This window comes from Phytophthora sojae, assembly GCF_000149755.1.
Source record: "Phytophthora sojae unplaced genomic scaffold PHYSOscaffold_5, whole genome shotgun sequence".
In the NCBI taxonomy this organism is placed as follows: Eukaryota; Oomycota; class Peronosporomycetes; order Peronosporales; family Peronosporaceae; genus Phytophthora; species Phytophthora sojae.
The window spans coordinates 552,460-571,762 of NW_009258119.1; the positions used below are offsets into that span (position 1 = coordinate 552,460).

Consider the following 19,303-nt stretch of genomic DNA (forward strand, 5'->3'; position numbering starts at 1 on the left):
ACGCGACCTCGCAAGTTGTGAGTCGCAACCGCTCGCCTCTGTTGGTCCTTTCTCTGGCCCATGCTGCACTAACGGAAATTACCGAATAATACCCCGGGCACTATTTATTAGTACCCTCCCGTTTTCAAACTAATTCTGATAAATTACGTATATTATACAGTATTCCATGCATAAATATGCTTTCGACAATAAGCCCACAAAATTATACTTGATATTTGTATTGAAGTAACCGTGTAACCCTGGGCTACGCAGTGGGTTACGTTTTAGAGGGTACTATACGGGTAAGGGGCATTATTTGGGAATTTACGTTAGCTAAAATGGCTACCACCTCGAGCAATCCGCCGCCGCTGCTGGCCGTGACTCTGCTCTTCCGCTCGAAGCCCGCGTTCTCCGACCTCCATCACGTCGTCGATGCCGTTTCTCTGTTCCTCGACTCGTCCGTCGAGCTGCCGCTGCACGCGGCCTGCAAGCTGGCGTCTACGAAGCTGCTGAGTCGACTATGGGGCAGCAGTGAAGTTTACACGGACGGAGACAGCGCTACTATTGCTGACGACTCGTGGACACTCCGCAAGTACATCCGCAGTGACCGACACTACCGCCAGTACCAGTTCGCACTGTCACTAACAGAAGCTGTTCGACTCAAGGACATGAAGATGGTTCGGTGGCTTGCGGCCAGATTTGAGGGCTGCGAAGTGAAGAAGAGCGTGGTCGTTGAAGCCGCTAAAGCGGGGTGCTTAGACGCGTTGACGTTCTTCTACGGGAGGGACAACACCTCGGCTGACCCGAGTATTCGGGCTCGTGGGGTCGGATTCGGCGTCGAGTGGACGGGGGAGCACATGACCGCCGCAGTCGAACAGGGCCACGGGAGTGTGGCGTGGTGGCTTGGAACACACTTCCCCCGGGCTGAAGATATGAGCAGAGCCTTGAATGCTGCGGTTTGTAACGGGGACATTGCGATGGCCGAGTGGCTGCTGGCTCGAGGGGCGACGTGGACTCGAAGCGACTCGGAGCTCCAACCAGCTCACCATCTAGCAGCTAAAGGTCGAGTAGACGTCTTGCAGTGGTTGGACAGACCTAGACAACTCGAGGGGGTCGTTGGCCTCGTGGTGGTAGCTGCAAAAGCTGGTCAACTGCACGTTGTGCGCTGGCTGATTGATCGAGATACGGCCATCCAGGAAGCGAGCAAAAAGCTCTATCTGACGGCACTTGGTAGGGAAGTAAGCCTTTCGATCCATATCGCCGCAGTCAGTGGAAGTATCCGCACGGCAAAGTACGTTCGAGCTCGCGCGAAGTATCCGACGAACAGCCTTCAACGCGCAACGCAAACGCTGGAGCAGAAGCGGCAGCTCGAGATTTTCTCACGTAAATTCAGGGGCTCAGTAGAAGCTGCAGCTGTGTCGGGGAAGACGATGACGCTTGCGGCGAGGAATGGGCATTTGGAGGTTGTCAAGTGGCTCTATGACGAGTATGGCAAGGACCCGGACACGAATCTGTTCGACTGGAGCGAGCCGAACTACTTGTATCCCTCCGTGTACACTGTCGCCATGGACGCAGCTGCTCAATGCGGCCACTTGGAAATAGTTCAGTACCTGCACCAACTCTTCCAATCCATTGACGCAGAGAGCAGCAAGAAGCGGAAACGAGACGAAGTGCCCCCGCAGCCTACAAGATGTACTCACCGAGCAATGAATGGCGCCGCCGCGAACGGCCATTTGGCTGTCGTTGAATGGCTTCATCACAACCGAACGGAGGGCTGCACGACTGATGCGATGGATTCAGCTGCTGCAGGTGGGCACTTGGAGGTTGTGAAATGGCTCCACAAGTACCGATCTGAGGGGTGCACCACGGCAGCGATCGACGGCGCTGCAGCGCAAGGACATCTGGAAGTTGTGCAGTGGCTTCATGAGAACACTCGTGTTGGTTGCACAACAAACGCAATGGATAGAGCAGCTACTAATGGCCACCTCGATGTTGTGAAATGGCTTCACACACATCGGAGGGAAGGATGCACAACCACAGCAATGGATCGCGCCGCCATACAAGGCCATTTGAACGTAGTTAAATGGCTACACCGCAACCGGACGGAAGGCTGCACGACAGCCGCAGTTGATAACATCGCCGATTGCGGCAACTTGCGCATGCTTCAGTGGCTTCAAAGCCACCGTACCGAGGGAGGGACAGAGGAGGCGTTATCGCTTGCCGTGGTCGAGAACCACTTTGAAGTGTTCCTCTTTTTGAGCTCGCAATACCGGATGCGGTGCACTGATAACCAGCCAACGCTGGCGTACGAACATTTCCGCCAGGAGATTCAGGACTGGATCATTGAACACTACCCTGAATTTCGAGGAACCATTCCGGAAAATGACGAATAACTCGTTTTTACTTCTACTTCACGGAACTCTTAGCCAATTATTAGCCGAACCTGAATAGAAAAAAATGCTCACAGGTCGAAGACCTGTGAACATTGGCCCCGGCAAAAAACTTGTAACTTTCCAAAACCGGGTACCAAACCGGGTCTCTCTTTCTTAATTGTAATATTTAAGCTAATATCTGGTATCCGCCGATAACTGCTAAGATTTATGTACATTACTTACCAAAGGTTATTGTGCTTTGCAATGATTTTGGCAATATGAGGCGAGATTTGCTGTATTTATAGCGACCACCTGCTAGATTTACGATAAATCAAGGTGCATACTCGGGTGGAGGCCTAGAATTACGCTAAAAGTGCCACAATTGCACTTTTGAAAGTGCAATTGTGGCTGTGCAGCTGCAATTCTGTCGGCTTTATCCACAAGCACCTAGACACACGGCAATTATGCATAAGAAGTTGGATGTGCTGGGGATCATGGACGGTGGTGTACTGGGCCAATGCATGGCTGCTGACAGGCTCTCCCAAGTCGATATATTTGTATATATGAGGAGGTGGATTTATGCATAATTCTAGCAGGTCGTGTATCTTTTTTCACACATATTTAGGCGCAGGCTTTGCCATATTTAGCGTCTAAAATGGTGGGCAAAATCATTGCAAAGCACAATAATACTAATCGTTTATTATTGACCAAAACCTGCATTCAAACACTTACGGACGCTCTAGTACACTATGAGAGCGTCATGGCTTCGCTGAATGCGTATCAATTTGCGCCATAATCGACCAAGGTTAGCTGAAGATGAACGACATGACTTGTCTAGCTGCAGGCTGCATTTTTTTACATGTCAATTTGCTCAATACCCAATCACTCTTAGCCGAAGATGCCCAACCTCGTGTCTGTCGCCAAACCAATCAGCTCAACTCGACAGTGACACGAGCATCGTTCGTTTGAATAAGACTTTTTTCCCTCCGTTGAAGCACACACTTCCAAGGAACTGGCCCATTAGCGTATATCTCATTCCGCAATTTATCTCCCAAGCCCTCAAGTTAAAAGTTTGTTTGTTTGTTTTGTTTTTGAATTGAGGATCGTTATTGTCACTTAGCTAACATCCTCAAGTTAAATGGTCAAGATCAGCGCACCATGCGTCTCTCCTTCGTTCCGCAACTGTAGCTCTCTCGTCTGGTCGTTAGCACACAACATAGTACGAAAATGATCACAGTATACCTTACCTGCAAAATGAATGAAATAGCTCTCTCGTTGCTGGCGCCAACGCAGCCATTGGACGCTGACCAGGGTGTTATGTCACCGATGGCCTCATCAGACCAGGCAACATCAAGTATAAAGAAGAGCGGGGCTTGCCTCACAAAGGTTTGGCTGAAACATCATTTCCGTATCGATACACTTCGATGTGCGCAACTATTTGTTCAACTACGCATTCTCGGGCAGATGCTGCGGCTGCGAAGCAGGCGCAGTAGATGCCCACGTTAGAGTCAACTATATAATAAAGAGTTGGGCTGGTAGTGCCTTTTTTAAGGATTAAAAACAATACAACTTTGGGATTTACTCAATTATTAATCGTTATCATCGTCCATGAAACTATTCGTCGACCTGTGTACCCTCCCGGAGCAACGCTCCGGGTTGCCTATGTTTTAGTTGCTGTTCAGTCGAGCCTGTAAGCATTACTAAGTACCTACCACCCGGGCTTTACCTCGCCAGCAACAGCTATGAAGCTGTCTCATTCGTGCCCCCACATTTTCTCGAAGATAAAATCATAAAAGCCCGGGTATTCCCGGACTTTGGAGTTGGAAGTGGCCTCTTGGCTCATCCTCTCATTCCGGACCAGATGGAGGAACATCGTGGCTTCAAACGCGCCGTGCAGCGCGGCATTGTCAATAGCTGCAGCTGAGCAATCCCCGGGGCGATTCGCATGCAGCCACTCCATGACTCGAATGTGGTCGCCGGCGGCAGCTCCAATCATAGCGTCCTGCGTACAGCCCTCGCTTCGGTGCCGATGAAGGAACTTCACAACGTCAAGTTTACCGCCTTCTGCGGCCAAATCCATAGCCGCTTCCGTGCAGCCTTCACTGCGGTTTTCATGGAGCCACTTTATAACGTTCAAATGGCCGCTCTCAGCCGCGAAATCCATTGCGTCGTTTGTGCAGCCCTCGGACCTATTATGGTGCAACCACTTGACCACATGGAGATGCCCCATAGCTGCTGCGGCGTCCATCGCTAGTGTAGTGCATCCTACCGTTGTGTGCTCATGTAGCCACTTCACAACGTCTAGATGGCCAAACCCGGCCGCCGCAGCCATGGCATTCTTGGTACAACCTTCAGTCCGATGAGCATGTAGCCACTGCACCATCTCGATGTGGCCACTCTTCGCCGCGCAATCCATCGCACCGGACGTGCAGCCCTCAGTTCGATTCTCGTGGAGCCACTTGACGACTTCCAGGTGATTGTTTTCTGCCGCTGCATCAATCGCCTCCGTGGTGCATTCAATGCCATGGCGCCTAGGTGCCGTCCCGAACATCATCTCTGTCATGTCTCCGCTGTACTTTTCTTTCTCTCCCTAGCGAACTCGATCTCCAGCGAAGGTGCAACTTGGTGCAAGTACTTCACGACGGCTAAGTGTCCATTAGCGGCGGCTTCGTCCATCGCATGTATCGCTCTACCATCTTTAAGGGACGGTCGGAAGAGATCGATATAATAGTTGCAGCTAAACTCGAAGCAAAGCCACTGCACCACCTCCAGAAGCCCTTTCCTGGCGGCAGTTAGCATCGTTTGGCGCGAAATCGGCTTCGCTTGGTGGTCTTTGCCCAGTTCTTTCGCGATCTCGGCCTTGGTGTGGCTCAGATGTTCGGATTCCAGCTTTTCCTCCTCGTAATCCATTGGCCAGTCCACACGCGCGTTGATGTACTTGGCAACTTCGAGATGGCCGTTGATCGCTGCTGCATGGATGGCCAGACTCGCCTCCCCTCCGACTGAAGTCACGTACGGAGGGCGCGAGGGTTTGTTCCTTCTACCGAAATACATTCCGCTGTAAGAATCCTCTTCATCGCTATCTTCCTCGTCCTCCTCTTTATCCCAATCGCACTCAATGACCCAGCGTACCACATCCAGGTGTCCGTTCTCCGCGGCCTTGACCAAGACTCCAGCAGGAATGCGGTCGAACGCGGACCCGCAGCGCAGAAATCGCAGCATCCTCAGATGTCCGTTGGCCGCTGCTCCCGGTACTCCGCAGATTGGAATGCGAATACTCTGGAGGAGCCATCGGACCAATTCCTCGCCCCCATTCGCCACTGCAGCCTTCATCATGGCCGTATCATCTCTCTCGAAGTCCGTATCGAATTGATACAGCCACCTCAGCCGCCTGCCGCCGCGTTCGCCGTGTCCTTGCCCCCGAAGAAAATGTCTCGCTTGGTGAGACGAGTGTCCACCTCGCTGTCTCGCTCGTTATCGGCGAAATACTGTAGAATGTCCATCGCGCCGGCTGCTGCGGCCTCCTCCACCACCTGCATACAAACGCCGCGCTCCGGGAAGTGCTCGAAGATCCACTCCACCATGGACAGGTCGATATTCTTACACCCCCCCGTGAGAGACAGCCAGAACTGGCGCTCCATGTAAGACTCCTCCTGCAGCAGCAGGCGGCGGACAGACCAGGAAGAATGGTCCGCCAGCGTCTCCAGACTGTCCCATATTCGGTTCAGTGGAGGCAGCGACCCCAACTTGGACGCCCTCTCGAGGGGCAACTCCACGGAAGTGTCCAGGAAGACTGACACGGCGTCCACCACGTGCGGCAGAGAGTCGAAACCAAGCTTGGGAAGAGCGGGGCCACTGGGAAAACAATATGGGTACTGTGTACCCATAGTCAGAAAAGGTAACATGTCCAAGGGGTCTGGTGTATCCATAATCAGAAAAAGGATAAAGTATGTCCGGACCGACCGTCTACATATATTGTGCGTAGCACAGCCGAGCATGTAAATTCAGGTGTCGATCGGGGGTGCCCATAGCCCCTACTTTGCGTTTAACGTTGCTGCTTAAGCTCCTCACTAAGTAGGGATGTACTTCGTAGCATTATGACGACCCTGCACCAAGTTTTCAAGAAAACGATTCTAATGTCGCCAATCAGACGAGGAAGTGCACACTTGTTCGATCTGAGACGCTACAGTACTGTGTAGAGCAGCATCGTGTCGTCGCGAGACAAATGAATTTGTGTAAACGCATCTGGCAAGGTAATCTCCATTCGTGAATGCATCGCGCCATGGCCAGAACGGAATGTAATCCTTACTTTCTTTACGTGCCCCCGCGTCCTTACAACATGGACTCTTATTGTACTTAGTATCGGACTGAGTAGTGTAGGAGTTTGTCCAGCGTGGGCATGCGAGAGGTATCACCCACCCGCGCGTAACCACATTTTTCGTCGGCGTTTGCATGTGTTGACGTCATACAAGCCCATGATCTCGCGCAGGTTGCTTAGTTGCGGGATGCCAGAGGTTCGACGACCAACATGGCGAACGTGTGAGCCATTGGCTGTAATGTGAAAGGCCGGACCGGCAACGCCAACGGATGCACCGAGCAGCCGCCGGAAAAAAAGAAAACAGAAGCAAGACATGGTCGACAACTGCCGCTCTTGGTTCTGCTTTCTTTTTCGTGTAGCCAAGCGAGTTGAAGATCTGTGCGCGGTCGCCGCAAAATTGAGCAATTGCGGCCCGCAATTGCTCATCAAGTGGGCACCGGTCATATCGAGATCCTTGCCGCGTTGTTGCTTCAAGCTAAGTTATTGCTTCCTCTCAACAGTTATATATATTCTGATTATGCTTCAATAACGGTGTTTAGGTATTAATGAACACGTTTCCGTCAACATAATGACCTCTACTCAATCATTACTGAAGAATACTTACTCGGGATCAAGTCACAAGTGGGACCGACTAGCGAAATAAAACGGCCAGACTTGACCCCGTTCAACGTTACGCGTCCATGTCTGCTCAATGGCGATGCCACGGGAACCCTGCCGACCTCCCCGCGGCTGGAATTCCGTGCCGGTCCAGGTGTCAGGCGTCCGTCCTCCTCGACCTCCAGAGCCTTGGCGATCACTTCCGAATTGTAGACGCGCGTGAAACGTAGCGGACAAATGACCAAGCGCTTCGCCAATCCGTTCCCGCCGCTGGACCTCAATGGCACGGCGGCCGACGAGCTGGAGCGACTCGCGCGCATGTTCGTGCAGGACCACATCGGCCTCTACGAGCAGTTCCTGCACGAAGAGAACAGCCGCGTGGACCCGCAGCGCTGGAAGTTGGTGAGCGAGCAGGGCGCGTGTCGGGCGTACAGCGAGCGGCGAGGCAGCATCGACGGCAGCTCGAGCTCCAGCGGAGACGACGTGCCTATACACGCGGATACGCCCAGATCGAAGCTGCCTACGGTGTTGGTGACGGGTACTGTATTGGGGGATCTGGAAGACGCCATCTACGGGTACGTCTGCCCCACACTGGACCAGATGCGCGTCAAGACGTCGTACGTCAACGACCAGCTCGTCGGCGCCCACGTGCTGGCCACGATCGTGCCGCCCACACCGGAAGACCCCTTTCGAGCGGTGACTGTCAAGTGGATGGAGAAGGGCCAGCGCATGCACGTCCGCGCCGTGGTCAATAACCGGGATTTCGTGTATATGGAGTCGACTGGGGTGGATTACCTCCGTAATGGCGAGCGCGTGGGTTACCAGCTGATCCACTCGGTGCAGTTCCTCGAGACGCCGCCGCTGGATCGGTATATTCGTGGTAATATGTCCATGTGCGCGTGCTACCGACAGAAGGACCCTTTTTCGACCGAAGTTTTCATCAAAGGATACCTTAACCCAGCGGGAGGACTCATGCGCTCTATCGTGGTGCATTCGGCTGCTGCGGCGTTGCTGTCCGTGTCCAAGAACGTCTACTGCGCGCAGATGAAGAAGCTCGTGTGGACGATCAGAAATCGTCGCCTGACCATTGTTGGAGAGACGGCAGCCGAGCTAGCGAAGGTCTCGGATAAGTGTGTCACCTGCCAGGCACCACCCAAGCAGTCCATCAAGCTTCTGAGTGGGAAGAAACGGAGACGCACATGCAAGATCTGCTTTCGCTGCGTGTGTAAGGAGTGTCGCGAGGGTAGGAAGCTGTGCTTCATGCTGCCGGATCACCGACTCGTGGAGCAAGACGTGTACTTCTGCAAGCGGTGCTTGAACGACGCTCTATCATCCAAGGCACAGGCGGTAGCGCGTGACGAGGTCATTATGAGCGGTGAAGTGTACGAGTGGAGCAACACCTACGGAAGCTCGTCGAGCAACGAGCCCGTGCTAATCGACGATCTCAACGATCGTTAAAACTGGCGAAGATTCTGGACGTACATGTAGGAATGTTATAAAGTGATGGACAATAACGATAATGAAATGCTGAGCGTCACTGGCAGGCTAGTGTTAAATTAACAGCGTCGCGGTGAAGTGATCCCCGCTCAGCGTGCCTTGAAGAAGTGAGGGAACAGATCCAGTCGAAGCTGATATGCACTGCGTCCGGGAAACCGATCTTTCTTTCGACGCGGCGACCAAAGTTTGGTCCAAACCGCCTCTAGGAGTATGAAGCCTTAAGACTGGATGATTCGTGAGACGACGGCGTCCACAGTGCTGAGTGTGTCCTTCGGAGACTACCGCCGACCGAAGTTCGGAGAGAAGAGGCCGCCTTGCAATGTTCAATCCCCCTCTGCGTCCGCAATCGAATCAGGCTCGGCCTCACTTCTCGAGTTCCTCGGCAGCACCAAAAACCATGAAGTTCCCATTGCCACCCGAAACGATGCCCAAGCTGCAGTTGCCTCTCCATGATCAGCAACGCATCGAGCGCCTAGCGTCGGTGTTCGTAAATGAGACCGTCGACCAGTACATGGAGCATCTGCAGGCTGCGAGGGCGCAGCGCAGGCCGCGGGTCTGCAAGAAGCGCTGGAAGCAGATCAAGAAGCGCGGCAACATGACCGTCTACCAGGACCGGAATGCAGGCGAGAGCGTGAGGCAGAAGATGAGCTTCCGGGCGTTGCTGGAGACGCCTGGGGAATTGGTCAAGACCCACGTTGTCATGGGACTCGGACACTGTGAGGGTCTCATGGAAGATGCCGTCTACGGGGCCATCGCCCCGACTGAGGAGCTCATGATGGTCAAGACCGCGTACGCTTCGGACGGCGTCGTGGACTGTCGAGTTCTATCTTCCATTATCACGCCCACACTGATGGATCCACTGCGCGCGCTGCAGATCAAGTGGTGCGTGAACGGCTCGGCCCCCATGATCGTGTCCAGTATGGTGCGCAAGCGGGACTTCGTCTACGTCGAGTCTTCGGGCATCCTCATGACCCAGTCATCGGCTTCAACTTCCTGCACTCGCTCGAGTTTGAGGGTGTGCCCGACTTGAGCCATCTGGGCCTCGTGCGCGCCAACCTGAGCATCTGCAGCCTCTTCAGACAGCGAGAAGAGGGCGGCGTCGAGCTCTTCCTTCAAGGTTTCTGTGACCCGCTCGGCGACATGGCTGCGAGTGTAGCCATCTTGACCACGGCGGAGGCCATCCTGAGCTATGCGGGCGTGGTGCACTGCAGGCAGATGAAGAAGCTCAACTGGGTGCTGAGCAAGAACGCGGCCGTCGTGTACGCGCAGGAGCCCGAGGTGTGCTGTGTATGCCACAAGAACCAGAGCAGCAGCCTCCTGCCCAAGAAGCACTGCCGGATCTGCAAGGGCCGCGTGTGCCACTCGTGCCGGAAGCCGCAGGAGCTCTGCTTCGTGGAGCTGCACTCGAGGACGGTGCGCAGGTACAAGCTCTCGTTCTGCAAGGACTGCGTCAACGCGGCGCTCTACCACAGAGCGCTGGAGATCGCGCACGACGAGCTCGTGGAGGAGAACCCCATGGGCGCCTACGAGGTGGACCAGGAGTCCATCTCATCCATGTCGTCCTTCCGGTCCTCGTCGCAGTCCGATCTCCGCCAGTTCTTCGCCGCGTAGTTGCCGTCTAATGATGCTGCTATGCTGCTACGTATACATGTACATACCGTTACCTACAGTCTACCGACGTGTACTTGGACAGGCATTCCAAGCAGTCAAGTACCTTGCAGACAGCTTCAACTCGGACCGATCAGAGAGAAGCAAGGCATGCATGGCGGGCGTTGAAGTTTGCGAGCTTAGCAGTGAGCCACAACATTTATGATGACACATCTGTACCGGTATCCGCGGGTGCTTGGAGATACATGTACATGTGGTATTGTGGGGGTTTAGTTATAATGGGGTTGCCAAAAAAGGGGCCATTTTGGAGACGGGCGAAGTCTTTATGAAGAAGTTTGTATGGAGTGATTGATGATCGAGGTAGGAAAGTACTCATTCCCATTTTGTACCACCCCCATTATAACTAAATATGGTAGGTAATCGAAGCGGCGCTACGCTGCCATGATGGAGACACACTGGATGGCGACAGCAGAGGGAGGTGCAGATCATGCACGCGCGCGGGTCAGGCGATCACGGTAGCCGTGACGAGCTGGCGATGCAGCAACGCTGACTCAGACCTGTCAACGCCCAAAGTGGAGTTGAGACGGAGCTTGGGCTTGGGCCGCACAGAGTCTGCAACGACTCGCCGTCACGGTGGCGACACCGGTATTATAGAGGCTCGACGTTATCGTCCTCAGGATGGGGGCAACGCACCCTCGCCGAAGCCGCCACCGCAGACTCGGCGGTACTCCCCATCGCCATCTGGGCATCCGCCGCCTGACGTACAGCGGTGCCCTTCTGCCTGGTTTAGCGGAGACTTTGGTCGGGTCTCACGTAGCGTGGCACTCCCGCGTTCACTTGGCCTTCTGGTGGACGGGCGGGGGCGGCGCGCCCGCGTTACCGGCCACCAAAGTGACTGCATTCCCCCTGCATTGTTCATTTCGACGCTGTGTTGAAGGCTCCATGCGGTTCCCGCTGCCTGCCGACACGTTCCCGACTCTGTCGCTGCCGCTGGACGACCAGGACGCGCTCAAGAACCTGGCCACGGCCTTCGTGGACGACGCGCTGGTGGAGTACCACGCCTTTCGGAACGCGCCGCTCAATGGCGTGGTGGACGACAGTCGCTGGAAGCTGCTGAAGAAGCGGGACGGCCTCACGTCCTACTTGGACCGGGAGCTGGGCGACCCCGCGGCCACGCGCACCGCTGAGCGCGAGAGCGTGGGGGGTATGACGTTCTCCAAGAAGCTGCACGGCGTGCTGACCGTCGGGACGATCGATGGCTCGCTGCACGACCAGATGTACGGCATGCACCACTGCAGCATGGAGCTCATGCGCATCAAGTCCGCGTACATGGACGACAAGATCGCGGACGGCAAGGTCATCTGCGAGATCAGCCACGCCACGCCCGAGAGCCCCGTGAGCGGGCTCTACATCAAGTGGAGCGTCTCGGACTTCGCGCCCGCCATCCTCCGCCAGATCGTGCGGCCACGAGACTTTGTCTTTCTAGATGGTACTGGTATCATCAAAGATCCCGTCACGGGCGAGGAGATCGGCTACAGCATCATGCACTCGCTCCAGATCCCCGGCATCCACGAGCTCAAAGAGTATCAGATCGTGAGGGCTACCCTATCTATCTGCGCGCTGTTTAGAGAGAGGTCCTCGGGGGTGGTCGAGGTCTTCATGAAAGGCTTCGTGGACTCCATGGGCGACATCCACACGAGCGTCGCCATCCCAGCCACAGCAGAGGCGCTCATGTCCTACCGCAAAGGCGCGTACTGCGGCCAGATGAAGAAGCTCAACTGGCTAGTGAAGACCAAGAAGACGGTCATGCTCGACCAGCTCAGCGGAGCCTGCTCGGTCTGTCAACGCACCGTCAAGAAATCCGCAGCGTGCCAGATCTGCATGAACCAAACGTGCCCCGCCTGCAGCGTGGTCCAGAAGCTGGCCTTCCTGTCTCCGTCGCGGAAGATCGTGAGGAGGAACATCCCGTTCTGCATCCGCTGCATGCGCGTGGCTGCGCAGGCTGACGGGCTCGAAGTGGCCTCCGAGGAGCTGCGGCGACAGAACCCGCTCGAATACTTCGAGATCTCGTCCAGCGACAGCGCGACGCCAGCCTCCCCCTCCAACTCGACTCTACCCGACACCCAGCGAGAGTTCTTCGGCTGAAACACAGGGAAGCTACAGTCCAAAAGTTGCCGTCAAGGGTTCAACAGGATGCCAATTTTTATCAGCGTAAGTAAATGTATTAACTTGTTAACCGAAGCCCATTGCTCCAACCTTACTCTGTAGCCTGTTGTTGCCGCCTAAAGAACAGGTTTCCAAGAGTACGACCACAATGATGAAAGTTGGCCCCGCTGAAGAAGTGCGATACTTTCGAATGGAGTTTGGCCATCCGAGGAGAGGAAGAACGGCGAGAACCCGCTGGAAATTCACGACCACGGCTGAAAACCAGGGCTATGCATTCCTTTTCGACGTGGATGCATACCGATGCGCGGCACAGTACAGGTTGCTGCTCATGATGCGCGAACGGAGCTCTTGACAGCTGTGGTGGAAATCTTGTGCCCGAAAAGCTTCCTGGATGTCTGTAGTGTCGGGAAAGGAGCTTACCGCGCGCATGCAGAAGCTGGCTGGCTGCTGAAGACTGAATTTTTATCGGCAGATTGATGAGGAGCGTCCAGTTGCAAACTTGTTGTTGATTCTATCGCACGGAAGGTGCAGAATGAAGCGGCTTTGGATTCCGTCTCCAGTCCTTGTCGTTATTTTGCGTCGGAGCTTCCGACGTTGTATCACGCCGTAAACGGACGAGTTGAAGGATTTGTACATGTGTGGATGGATGGATACATGCGGCTGTCGTGTCGTGGCGATTTCATCTGTCTCCCGAGCGCTCTGGAGTGGGAGCTTCAAACACGCAGGGACTCGGTGTGGGGCCACTTCACGAAGCGAAAGCGCGACGCTGAAGATCTTCCACAACCCACCAGCGGACAGCCACAGTACATTCAAGCGAGCAACGCAGAGATTGGTGCCCGAAATTCGCGTGGATTGACGGAACCACGGGAAACCGGGCCATCTGGGGATAGGCACAACGTGGCTTGGCGCGCATTACTCCTTTCGATTCGTGGCAGGTTCAGCTCCACTGGAGCCTCCTGGTGGCTGCTAGGATGCGCTTTCCGCTGCCTGTCGACACGTTCCCAGCGCTGAAGGTGTCCGAAGAGGACAAGCTGGAGATCCGAAAGCTCGCTGATAGCTACATCCACGAAGCTCTGGAGCAGTACATGGACTTCCGCATCGTCAACGGGGGTGAGCTGAACAAGGAGCGCTGGAAACCAATCAAGACCCGCAAGGGGGTGACGGCGTACCGAGATTTGGGGACGACGGACTTAGCGTCGTCTCGACTCGCACCGAAGGAGAAAGTCGGCTCTGGCGCTGTGACAGCCTCGACCAAGCTGCAGGGCGTGCTGACAGTCGGCACAGTGGACGGCGAGTTCAACGACATGGCCTTCGGACTGAGCAACGCCAGCACTGAGATGCTCAAGATCAAGTCGTCGTACACCAACGACAAAATCGCGGACGCCAAGGTACTAGCTGCTGTCGTGGAGCCCACGCCGACGGAGCCTGTTCGCGGGACGTACATCAAGTGGAGCGTGTCCACCGGCGCTCCGTTCATACTGAGGAAACTCGTTCGACCGCGGGACTTCGTGTACCTGGAGTCCATCGGCATCCTGCAGACCGAGTCGGGCGAGCGTATCGGCTACAGTTTGCTGCATTCGCTGCAGATTCCGACGATCCGCGAGCTCTCGGGGTTCCAGATCGTGCGCGCGAACGCGTCCATCTGCGTGTTGTTCCGACAGAAGTCTCCGGGGAAGCTCGAGCTCTACGTGAAGGGCTTCGTGGACGCCATGGGCAACGTCAGCTCTTGTTTAGCGCTCTCCGCGACTGCAGACGCGCTGCTGTCGTACGGGAAGGTCGTGCATTGCGGACAGATGAAGAAGCTCAACTGGCTGCTCAAGACCAAGAAGACGGTGATACTGGACCGCAACAGCAGCGACTGCGTTGTGTGTAAGGATACCGCCCACCGACCCAGATGCTGCGACGTCTGCTTGAACACCGTATGCGCTCGCTGCAGCGTCACCAAGAGGTTGAGCTTCCTGTCGCCAGCCTCACGCCGAGTTTCTAAGCGCAGCGTGTTGTTCTGCGTGTGCTGCTTGTTGGCAGCATTGAAAGCCGACGCGCTGGAGATCGCAGCCGAGGAGCTGGTGCGTCAAAACCCGTTCGACCTCTACGAGGCGTCCACGAGCACGCCCTCGTCCAGACTTGTGTCGCCGTCGAGCACCACGCCACCTGACGCCACCTCGGAGTTTTTCGGTTGAGCTCATGAGCTGGGCTAGGGCCGTTATCGTTCAGTGTTATTGTTGGTCTCAGCTCATAGCTCGGCCGTTTCCGTCCCCCCCCCCTTCATTGTTGGTAAGCAGAGGCAGCTAGCGACGATGCCGTCGTCGGAAGGTGACGCTGGCGATGTGCTGGAAGTTGGAGACCATGACGACGGCAACAGCAGCTCCTCGTTCTCGTCCTACGACTCGGAGGAGTTCGGTCTCGTAGCGCGCAAGGGCTTCGCGCGCATGTACGTGCTGTCTCGTAATATGGCGTCTAAGGACGAGACGGAGGCCAAGGGTGAGTCCTCTTCCAAGCGCGGGGGCTGGAACCTGCTGTATGCCAGTGGACAGCACTATTTCCGCGGCCCGATCGAGCTGCCGGAGGACATTCAAGTGCGTGACGAAGCGGAGGGAGACAACAGTCGACCTGCCACCTTCTTTGAGAGCATCACGCGGCAACATGAAGGAGGCGTGGAGCTTGCCGACATTCCGAGGCTTCTGCCGTTGCTTCACGCGCAACAGGACTCACTCACTGCAGTCGACGACGTGGTGGAGCTGAGCTCGGGACAGCGAGACGCCGTGTACCAGATGCTGGAGGTGGGCGAGTTCTTCGTGGAGGAGCTGGCCAAGCCCCGCACGACCGCGAGACTGGAGCTCGGCGCGCAGGAGCTGCCATGGCTCGCTGAAGCGACGGAGAAGAATAATCCGGCCTTCTTCGAGCTGCAGACCCACCCGAACACCAACAACGATCTTGCAATCGCTGGCGTTCGGCTCGTGGTGATGAAGCTCGTGGTGCGGGGGGTGCTGCTCGACATCATTTACTCTCGAGACTCGTACTTCGCCACGTTGAGGGAGAACGCAGAGGAGATTGCGCTCGAGGACACGTTCGTGCCCAATGTTGCGTGCGCCGGTCCGTGCTACTTGGTGCGGCGATACAGCGACGAGGACCTCAAGCAGTTGTTGCTGTGGTGCCCCCTCCCGAAGGAAGCTCCGTCGTCCTTACAGCTGAAGGCGAGCAGTCCTAACGCAAAATCTCGTCGAGCTCTTGCAGCCAACGACACGCAACTCTACTGTCTGATGGCCAAGCGCCCGCAGACGAGAACGAACGCCAAGAAGAAGAGGACGACGCGAGAGAAGGAGTTGAAGAGGAACGAGGAGGATGGAGACGCCGACGATGAATCGGGTGACGTCGTGGACGACGCGGTGGTGTTCCAGTTCAACCAGTTCGTCTACCACGGCAGCGCGCAGGTCCCCACTGCTATGATGGACGACCCTGGAGCTCTCGCTCGACGCGGGTTCCCTCTCCTCCGCGCTCAAGCCAGTGATCTTGCCTTTGCTGGAGTGTATGAGGAGATTCTGGGCCCTGGAGGCGAGCATGAAGCCGAGTTCCCTCGCACCCAGTTCCTCAGCCGCTTCGCCACAGTTCATCGTCGGTTCAAGGATGAAGTCGGCTCCGTGTTGCTCGATCTCCTGGTCGGAGCTCAGAAGTGGGTCAAGGAGTTCATGAACGAAGTTCCAGCCGCGAGCGGTGGGAACGAGCTCATCGCCACGCACTTGGCGCGTTGGCTCGAGGTGGAGGACGGCTCCGAGTCCTTCTTCGAGCTCGAGCTCGCGCGCGGCTCAGTCTGCCCTTTTGCCAAGACTATAGACGAAGACCACGCGTACGGAGAGCAGCAGCCTTTGGACTTGCTGATCTGGAAGGGGATCGTACACGACGCGCTGCTCGGCGTCATCTATCGGCGTGGCAGCTTCTTCATGACGCTGCGTCCGGTTGCCGAGTCTTCGGACGTTGTGAGCGACGGCGTGCTGGACGACGATGCATCTGCTCAGCTCTTCGCCGGCGTGCCTCCGCACCTCAACAAAGGGCGAGGATATCTCGTCCGTAGACTGCCAAGCACAGCAGGAACGCCGGCGTGGCTGGCTGGTGCCAAGCTGTTGCTCTGGCAGACCAGTCACAGTCTCGACCGAGAGGAACAGGACGAGGCTCAGATCCAAGCGAGCGAGTGCAAGACGCCGTGCAAGGACTGGTTCGAGGACGCGGACGCCAAAGGTGATGCCAAGGCCCAGTCCAAGCCCCACGCTCTTCGTCCAGTGGAGCTTGCAGGTGACAAAGGCTCCAGCGAGACGGCGAGTGCACTGCCTAAGGAGGACAAGGTGGCGCGCCCTCACCACCTCTCGCGTCTCTCGACCAGTGAAGCGCTGCTAGCTTTACAAGCCAAGGCACAGGCGGCACTGCAACCTGTGCCCTGGGACCTACGCACGGGGCGTCCGCTCTAGTGACAGATAGTCTACGGAGGCTAGAGCCTCGATAAGCCATGAAACACAGCATGAAGCTTACTAGTTGCTTTATTGAGTTGTCGTATCGCCTGTGAATCTGCCTGTAGGACGCAGTAGCAGTGTTGGTAGTCGTTGTAGAACTTGCCTAACGTCCAGCATCATGTCGTCGTGAGTAAGGAGCTCTCTCGCACTCAGCCCCGACACGGCTGCTAGGATCTTTGAGACGTCCTGCTCGGGCATCGACGCGTCTGCAGCGTGGAGACTCGCTCGAAGATCATGCAGCGAGACCATGAGCGCTCCTGCGTCTCCAAGTGGCTCATTGATCTCCAATTCTGTGGCATTAGGCTGCACTTTCCGTCGGATGTGGAGCTGCACGTGCTGCCGGAAGGTCAAGAGATCGTCGAGACGCTGCATCTTCAGACACTCGGCGAATTGGCACTTAACCTGCGGTTGAACCGACCGATAAATCGCGTCCGACTTCGTCTTGGAGCTCTGGTTCGTGCTCACGTGCGGGTGGTGTGCCAACAACGCTGCGTAGTCGACCTGCGGGTGACCACGTAGGTCGAGGAGTAGCGCTCGATGCAGTTGACTCAACGCTGCGTCGGATTTCCACGGGAATGTCAGCCGTAGAGTCCGTACTACGTCTGCGAGCGAGACTCGACCTGGAGGTAGAACGGCGTCGGCCACTTCACTACTACCTGGTGTTGTATTGGAGAAGTGCCGGTCGTGGTCAACGACTGAGAGGGCTTCGTGTAGTCTCGCGAGCTCTCGAGTTTGATCCCCACGCGCTTCGACCGGGAGTTCCTGATTGAATACGAGGTGGAAGAGTCGACAAGCACTCGACTGCGAGCTGAACTGCTCCAAGCCAGCCAGGAAATTGTACACGAGCTCGACTCGATCCGCGCGGTTGTCTCTTGACCGCTGTAGGAACCGTTCGAGTGCCATAGTAAGTAGCGACGACCCAGAAGCAGACGCCAACGCAGCTTTCGTGCCGTCGTTTGTACCGGAGCTGAACGACGCGCGCGTGCTGGAGTGCCGGTGCTGCGCCACGCGGAGCTGCTCGTCGAATTGGTCCCAGACCTGAGCAAGAAGCTGCTCGATCCTCACGCGCGGGATGAAGAGGTGGCGCACAAAGCCGTCGTGTTGCAAGTAGCTCGGCACGTCTTGACCCATTCCTCGACCCGCTAGAAAATCGACTCGCGCTTTGGTGAAAGCTGCGGACGACGTCACCAGCTTATCAGGAGTTAGGTCGTTGAGCGCGAGCAGCTCTGCCGGTTCTGTGAGGAACACCAGTGGACTCTGCGCGTCTCCTTCAGCTTCTCTCTTGGCAGCTAACAGAGCGAACTGCTGCTGCTGAACTTGTCTCAAGCGCTGCGTGATCGTCCCAGCAGTAGCCTCAATACCCTCAGGGATCGTTGGTGCACTCGCGATACCTGTTAGCAACTCCGAGAGCTCAAATTCGAGGCCAAAACCATCCAAACCTGCCACGAACGCGTGATTTAAGGCGATATGCTTGCTCTCTTCGCTGTCTTGGCTTGATTTGGAGGTGTTGGTAGGAGCAGGAGACCCTGATGCAGCAGTTAGGGCCGTGGAAAGCTCCTGCAGCTCGCGACTTAGTAGTACGATGGTGTTCTTGTCCGCGGCGACGTGCTCTCCATTCCCCTGCTCCTCCAGCGCCGCCACCGTCTTCTTGAGCTCTGCAAGTTCGTCACAAGCGTGATAATACCGCGCTGTAACCTTCTGCAGCGCCCTAGCGTCTTCCAGAGAGCGCTCGTGGCCAGCTCGTAGACTTTCATCGTGTCGACGGACGCTGCTAGCTAGCGCCAACGTGGATCGTTGGACCTCTGCCAGCTTATTCTCCGCTTGGATGACCTTGCCCTTCTCAGCCTTCAGCGCCGCATTGAGGCGAGCGTTCTCAGCCGCACTCGCAGCCAGCATCGCCTGAGTCTCTGCGAGTCGGCGCTTAAGCGTCAACAAACGCGCCTTCGCTTCCGCACTGCTGGCGCTCAGCTGTCGAAGACAATGCGTCTCCACACTCTGCAGTCGCGTGTTGAGCCCCGGCACCATCAAACTCCGAGCATACAGCGCCTCCACCGCGTGTTCGTACTCGTCACGGATACGCATCAACACCGGCGCGTACACGTTGAAGCCGTCGATGAGTCTGTTGAGTGCCTCACGAACGACCTGAAGTCTCCGTAGACTGGGCGTTGACGCCTTATTGGGGGTCGAAGACTCTCGATCATTCTCTCCGTCCAGCTCGACCTGGAGGAAGGTCAGTAGCTCCTGCAGTAGAGCTGGTCGAGTTC

At 56.2% G+C, this 19,303-nt stretch overlaps 10 protein-coding genes across 10 annotated transcripts; 7 read left to right on the top strand and 3 right to left on the bottom strand.

Moving 5' to 3' along the window:
* Nucleotides 1-317: 317 nt before the first annotated feature.
* PHYSODRAFT_346463 (hypothetical protein) lies at nt 318-2,372 on the top strand (the record flags this gene model as incomplete). Its single annotated transcript, XM_009530012.1, has 1 exon — nt 318-2,372. The coding sequence occupies one exon, from the start codon at nt 318-320 to the stop codon at nt 2,370-2,372; it is 2,055 nt and encodes a 684-aa protein (XP_009528307.1).
* Nucleotides 2,373-4,179: 1,807 nt separating this feature from the next.
* On the bottom strand, nt 4,180-5,597 carry PHYSODRAFT_450509 (hypothetical protein; the record flags this gene model as incomplete). Its single annotated transcript, XM_009530013.1, has 2 exons — nt 4,180-4,882; nt 5,467-5,597. Coding segments are annotated over 2 exons (834 nt in total), but the record flags the coding sequence as incomplete, so codon positions are not given.
* A 137-nt stretch (nt 5,598-5,734) lies between these two features.
* On the bottom strand, nt 5,735-6,238 carry PHYSODRAFT_252936 (hypothetical protein; the record flags this gene model as incomplete). Its single annotated transcript, XM_009530014.1, has 1 exon — nt 5,735-6,238. One exon carries the CDS (start codon nt 6,236-6,238, stop codon nt 5,735-5,737), a length of 504 nt encoding a protein of 167 aa, XP_009528309.1.
* Nucleotides 6,239-7,584: 1,346 nt separating this feature from the next.
* Nucleotides 7,585-8,724, top strand: PHYSODRAFT_505412 (hypothetical protein; the record flags this gene model as incomplete). The annotated part of the gene is made up of 2 exons (XM_009530015.1): nt 7,585-8,322; nt 8,413-8,724. The coding sequence occupies 2 exons, from the start codon at nt 7,585-7,587 to the stop codon at nt 8,722-8,724; spliced, it is 1,050 nt and encodes a 349-aa protein (XP_009528310.1).
* Nucleotides 8,725-9,160: 436 nt separating this feature from the next.
* PHYSODRAFT_332930 (hypothetical protein) lies at nt 9,161-10,374 on the top strand (the record flags this gene model as incomplete). Its single annotated transcript, XM_009530016.1, has 2 exons — nt 9,161-9,680; nt 9,740-10,374. The coding sequence occupies 2 exons, from the start codon at nt 9,161-9,163 to the stop codon at nt 10,372-10,374; spliced, it is 1,155 nt and encodes a 384-aa protein (XP_009528311.1).
* Nucleotides 10,375-11,313: 939 nt separating this feature from the next.
* Nucleotides 11,314-12,516, top strand: PHYSODRAFT_505739 (hypothetical protein; the record flags this gene model as incomplete). Its single annotated transcript, XM_009530017.1, has 1 exon — nt 11,314-12,516. One exon carries the CDS (start codon nt 11,314-11,316, stop codon nt 12,514-12,516), a length of 1,203 nt encoding a protein of 400 aa, XP_009528312.1.
* Nucleotides 12,517-13,508: 992 nt separating this feature from the next.
* Nucleotides 13,509-14,717, top strand: PHYSODRAFT_505098 (hypothetical protein; the record flags this gene model as incomplete). The annotated part of the gene is made up of 2 exons (XM_009530018.1): nt 13,509-13,637; nt 13,692-14,717. 2 exons carry the CDS (start codon nt 13,509-13,511, stop codon nt 14,715-14,717), a joined length of 1,155 nt encoding a protein of 384 aa, XP_009528313.1.
* An 81-nt stretch (nt 14,718-14,798) lies between these two features.
* On the top strand, nt 14,799-15,360 carry PHYSODRAFT_545863 (hypothetical protein; the record flags this gene model as incomplete). Its single annotated transcript, XM_009530019.1, has 1 exon — nt 14,799-15,360. A coding segment is annotated over exon 1 (525 nt), but the record flags the coding sequence as incomplete, so codon positions are not given.
* Nucleotides 15,361-15,983: 623 nt separating this feature from the next.
* Nucleotides 15,984-16,997, top strand: PHYSODRAFT_560873 (hypothetical protein; the record flags this gene model as incomplete). Its single annotated transcript, XM_009530020.1, has 3 exons — nt 15,984-16,207; nt 16,247-16,602; nt 16,825-16,997. The coding sequence occupies 3 exons, from the start codon at nt 15,984-15,986 to the stop codon at nt 16,995-16,997; spliced, it is 753 nt and encodes a 250-aa protein (XP_009528315.1).
* Nucleotides 16,998-18,734: 1,737 nt separating this feature from the next.
* On the bottom strand, nt 18,735-19,121 carry PHYSODRAFT_391239 (hypothetical protein; the record flags this gene model as incomplete). The annotated part of the gene is made up of 1 exon (XM_009530021.1): nt 18,735-19,121. A coding segment is annotated over one exon (387 nt), but the record flags the coding sequence as incomplete, so codon positions are not given.
* Between the last annotated feature and the right edge of the window lie 182 nt (nt 19,122-19,303).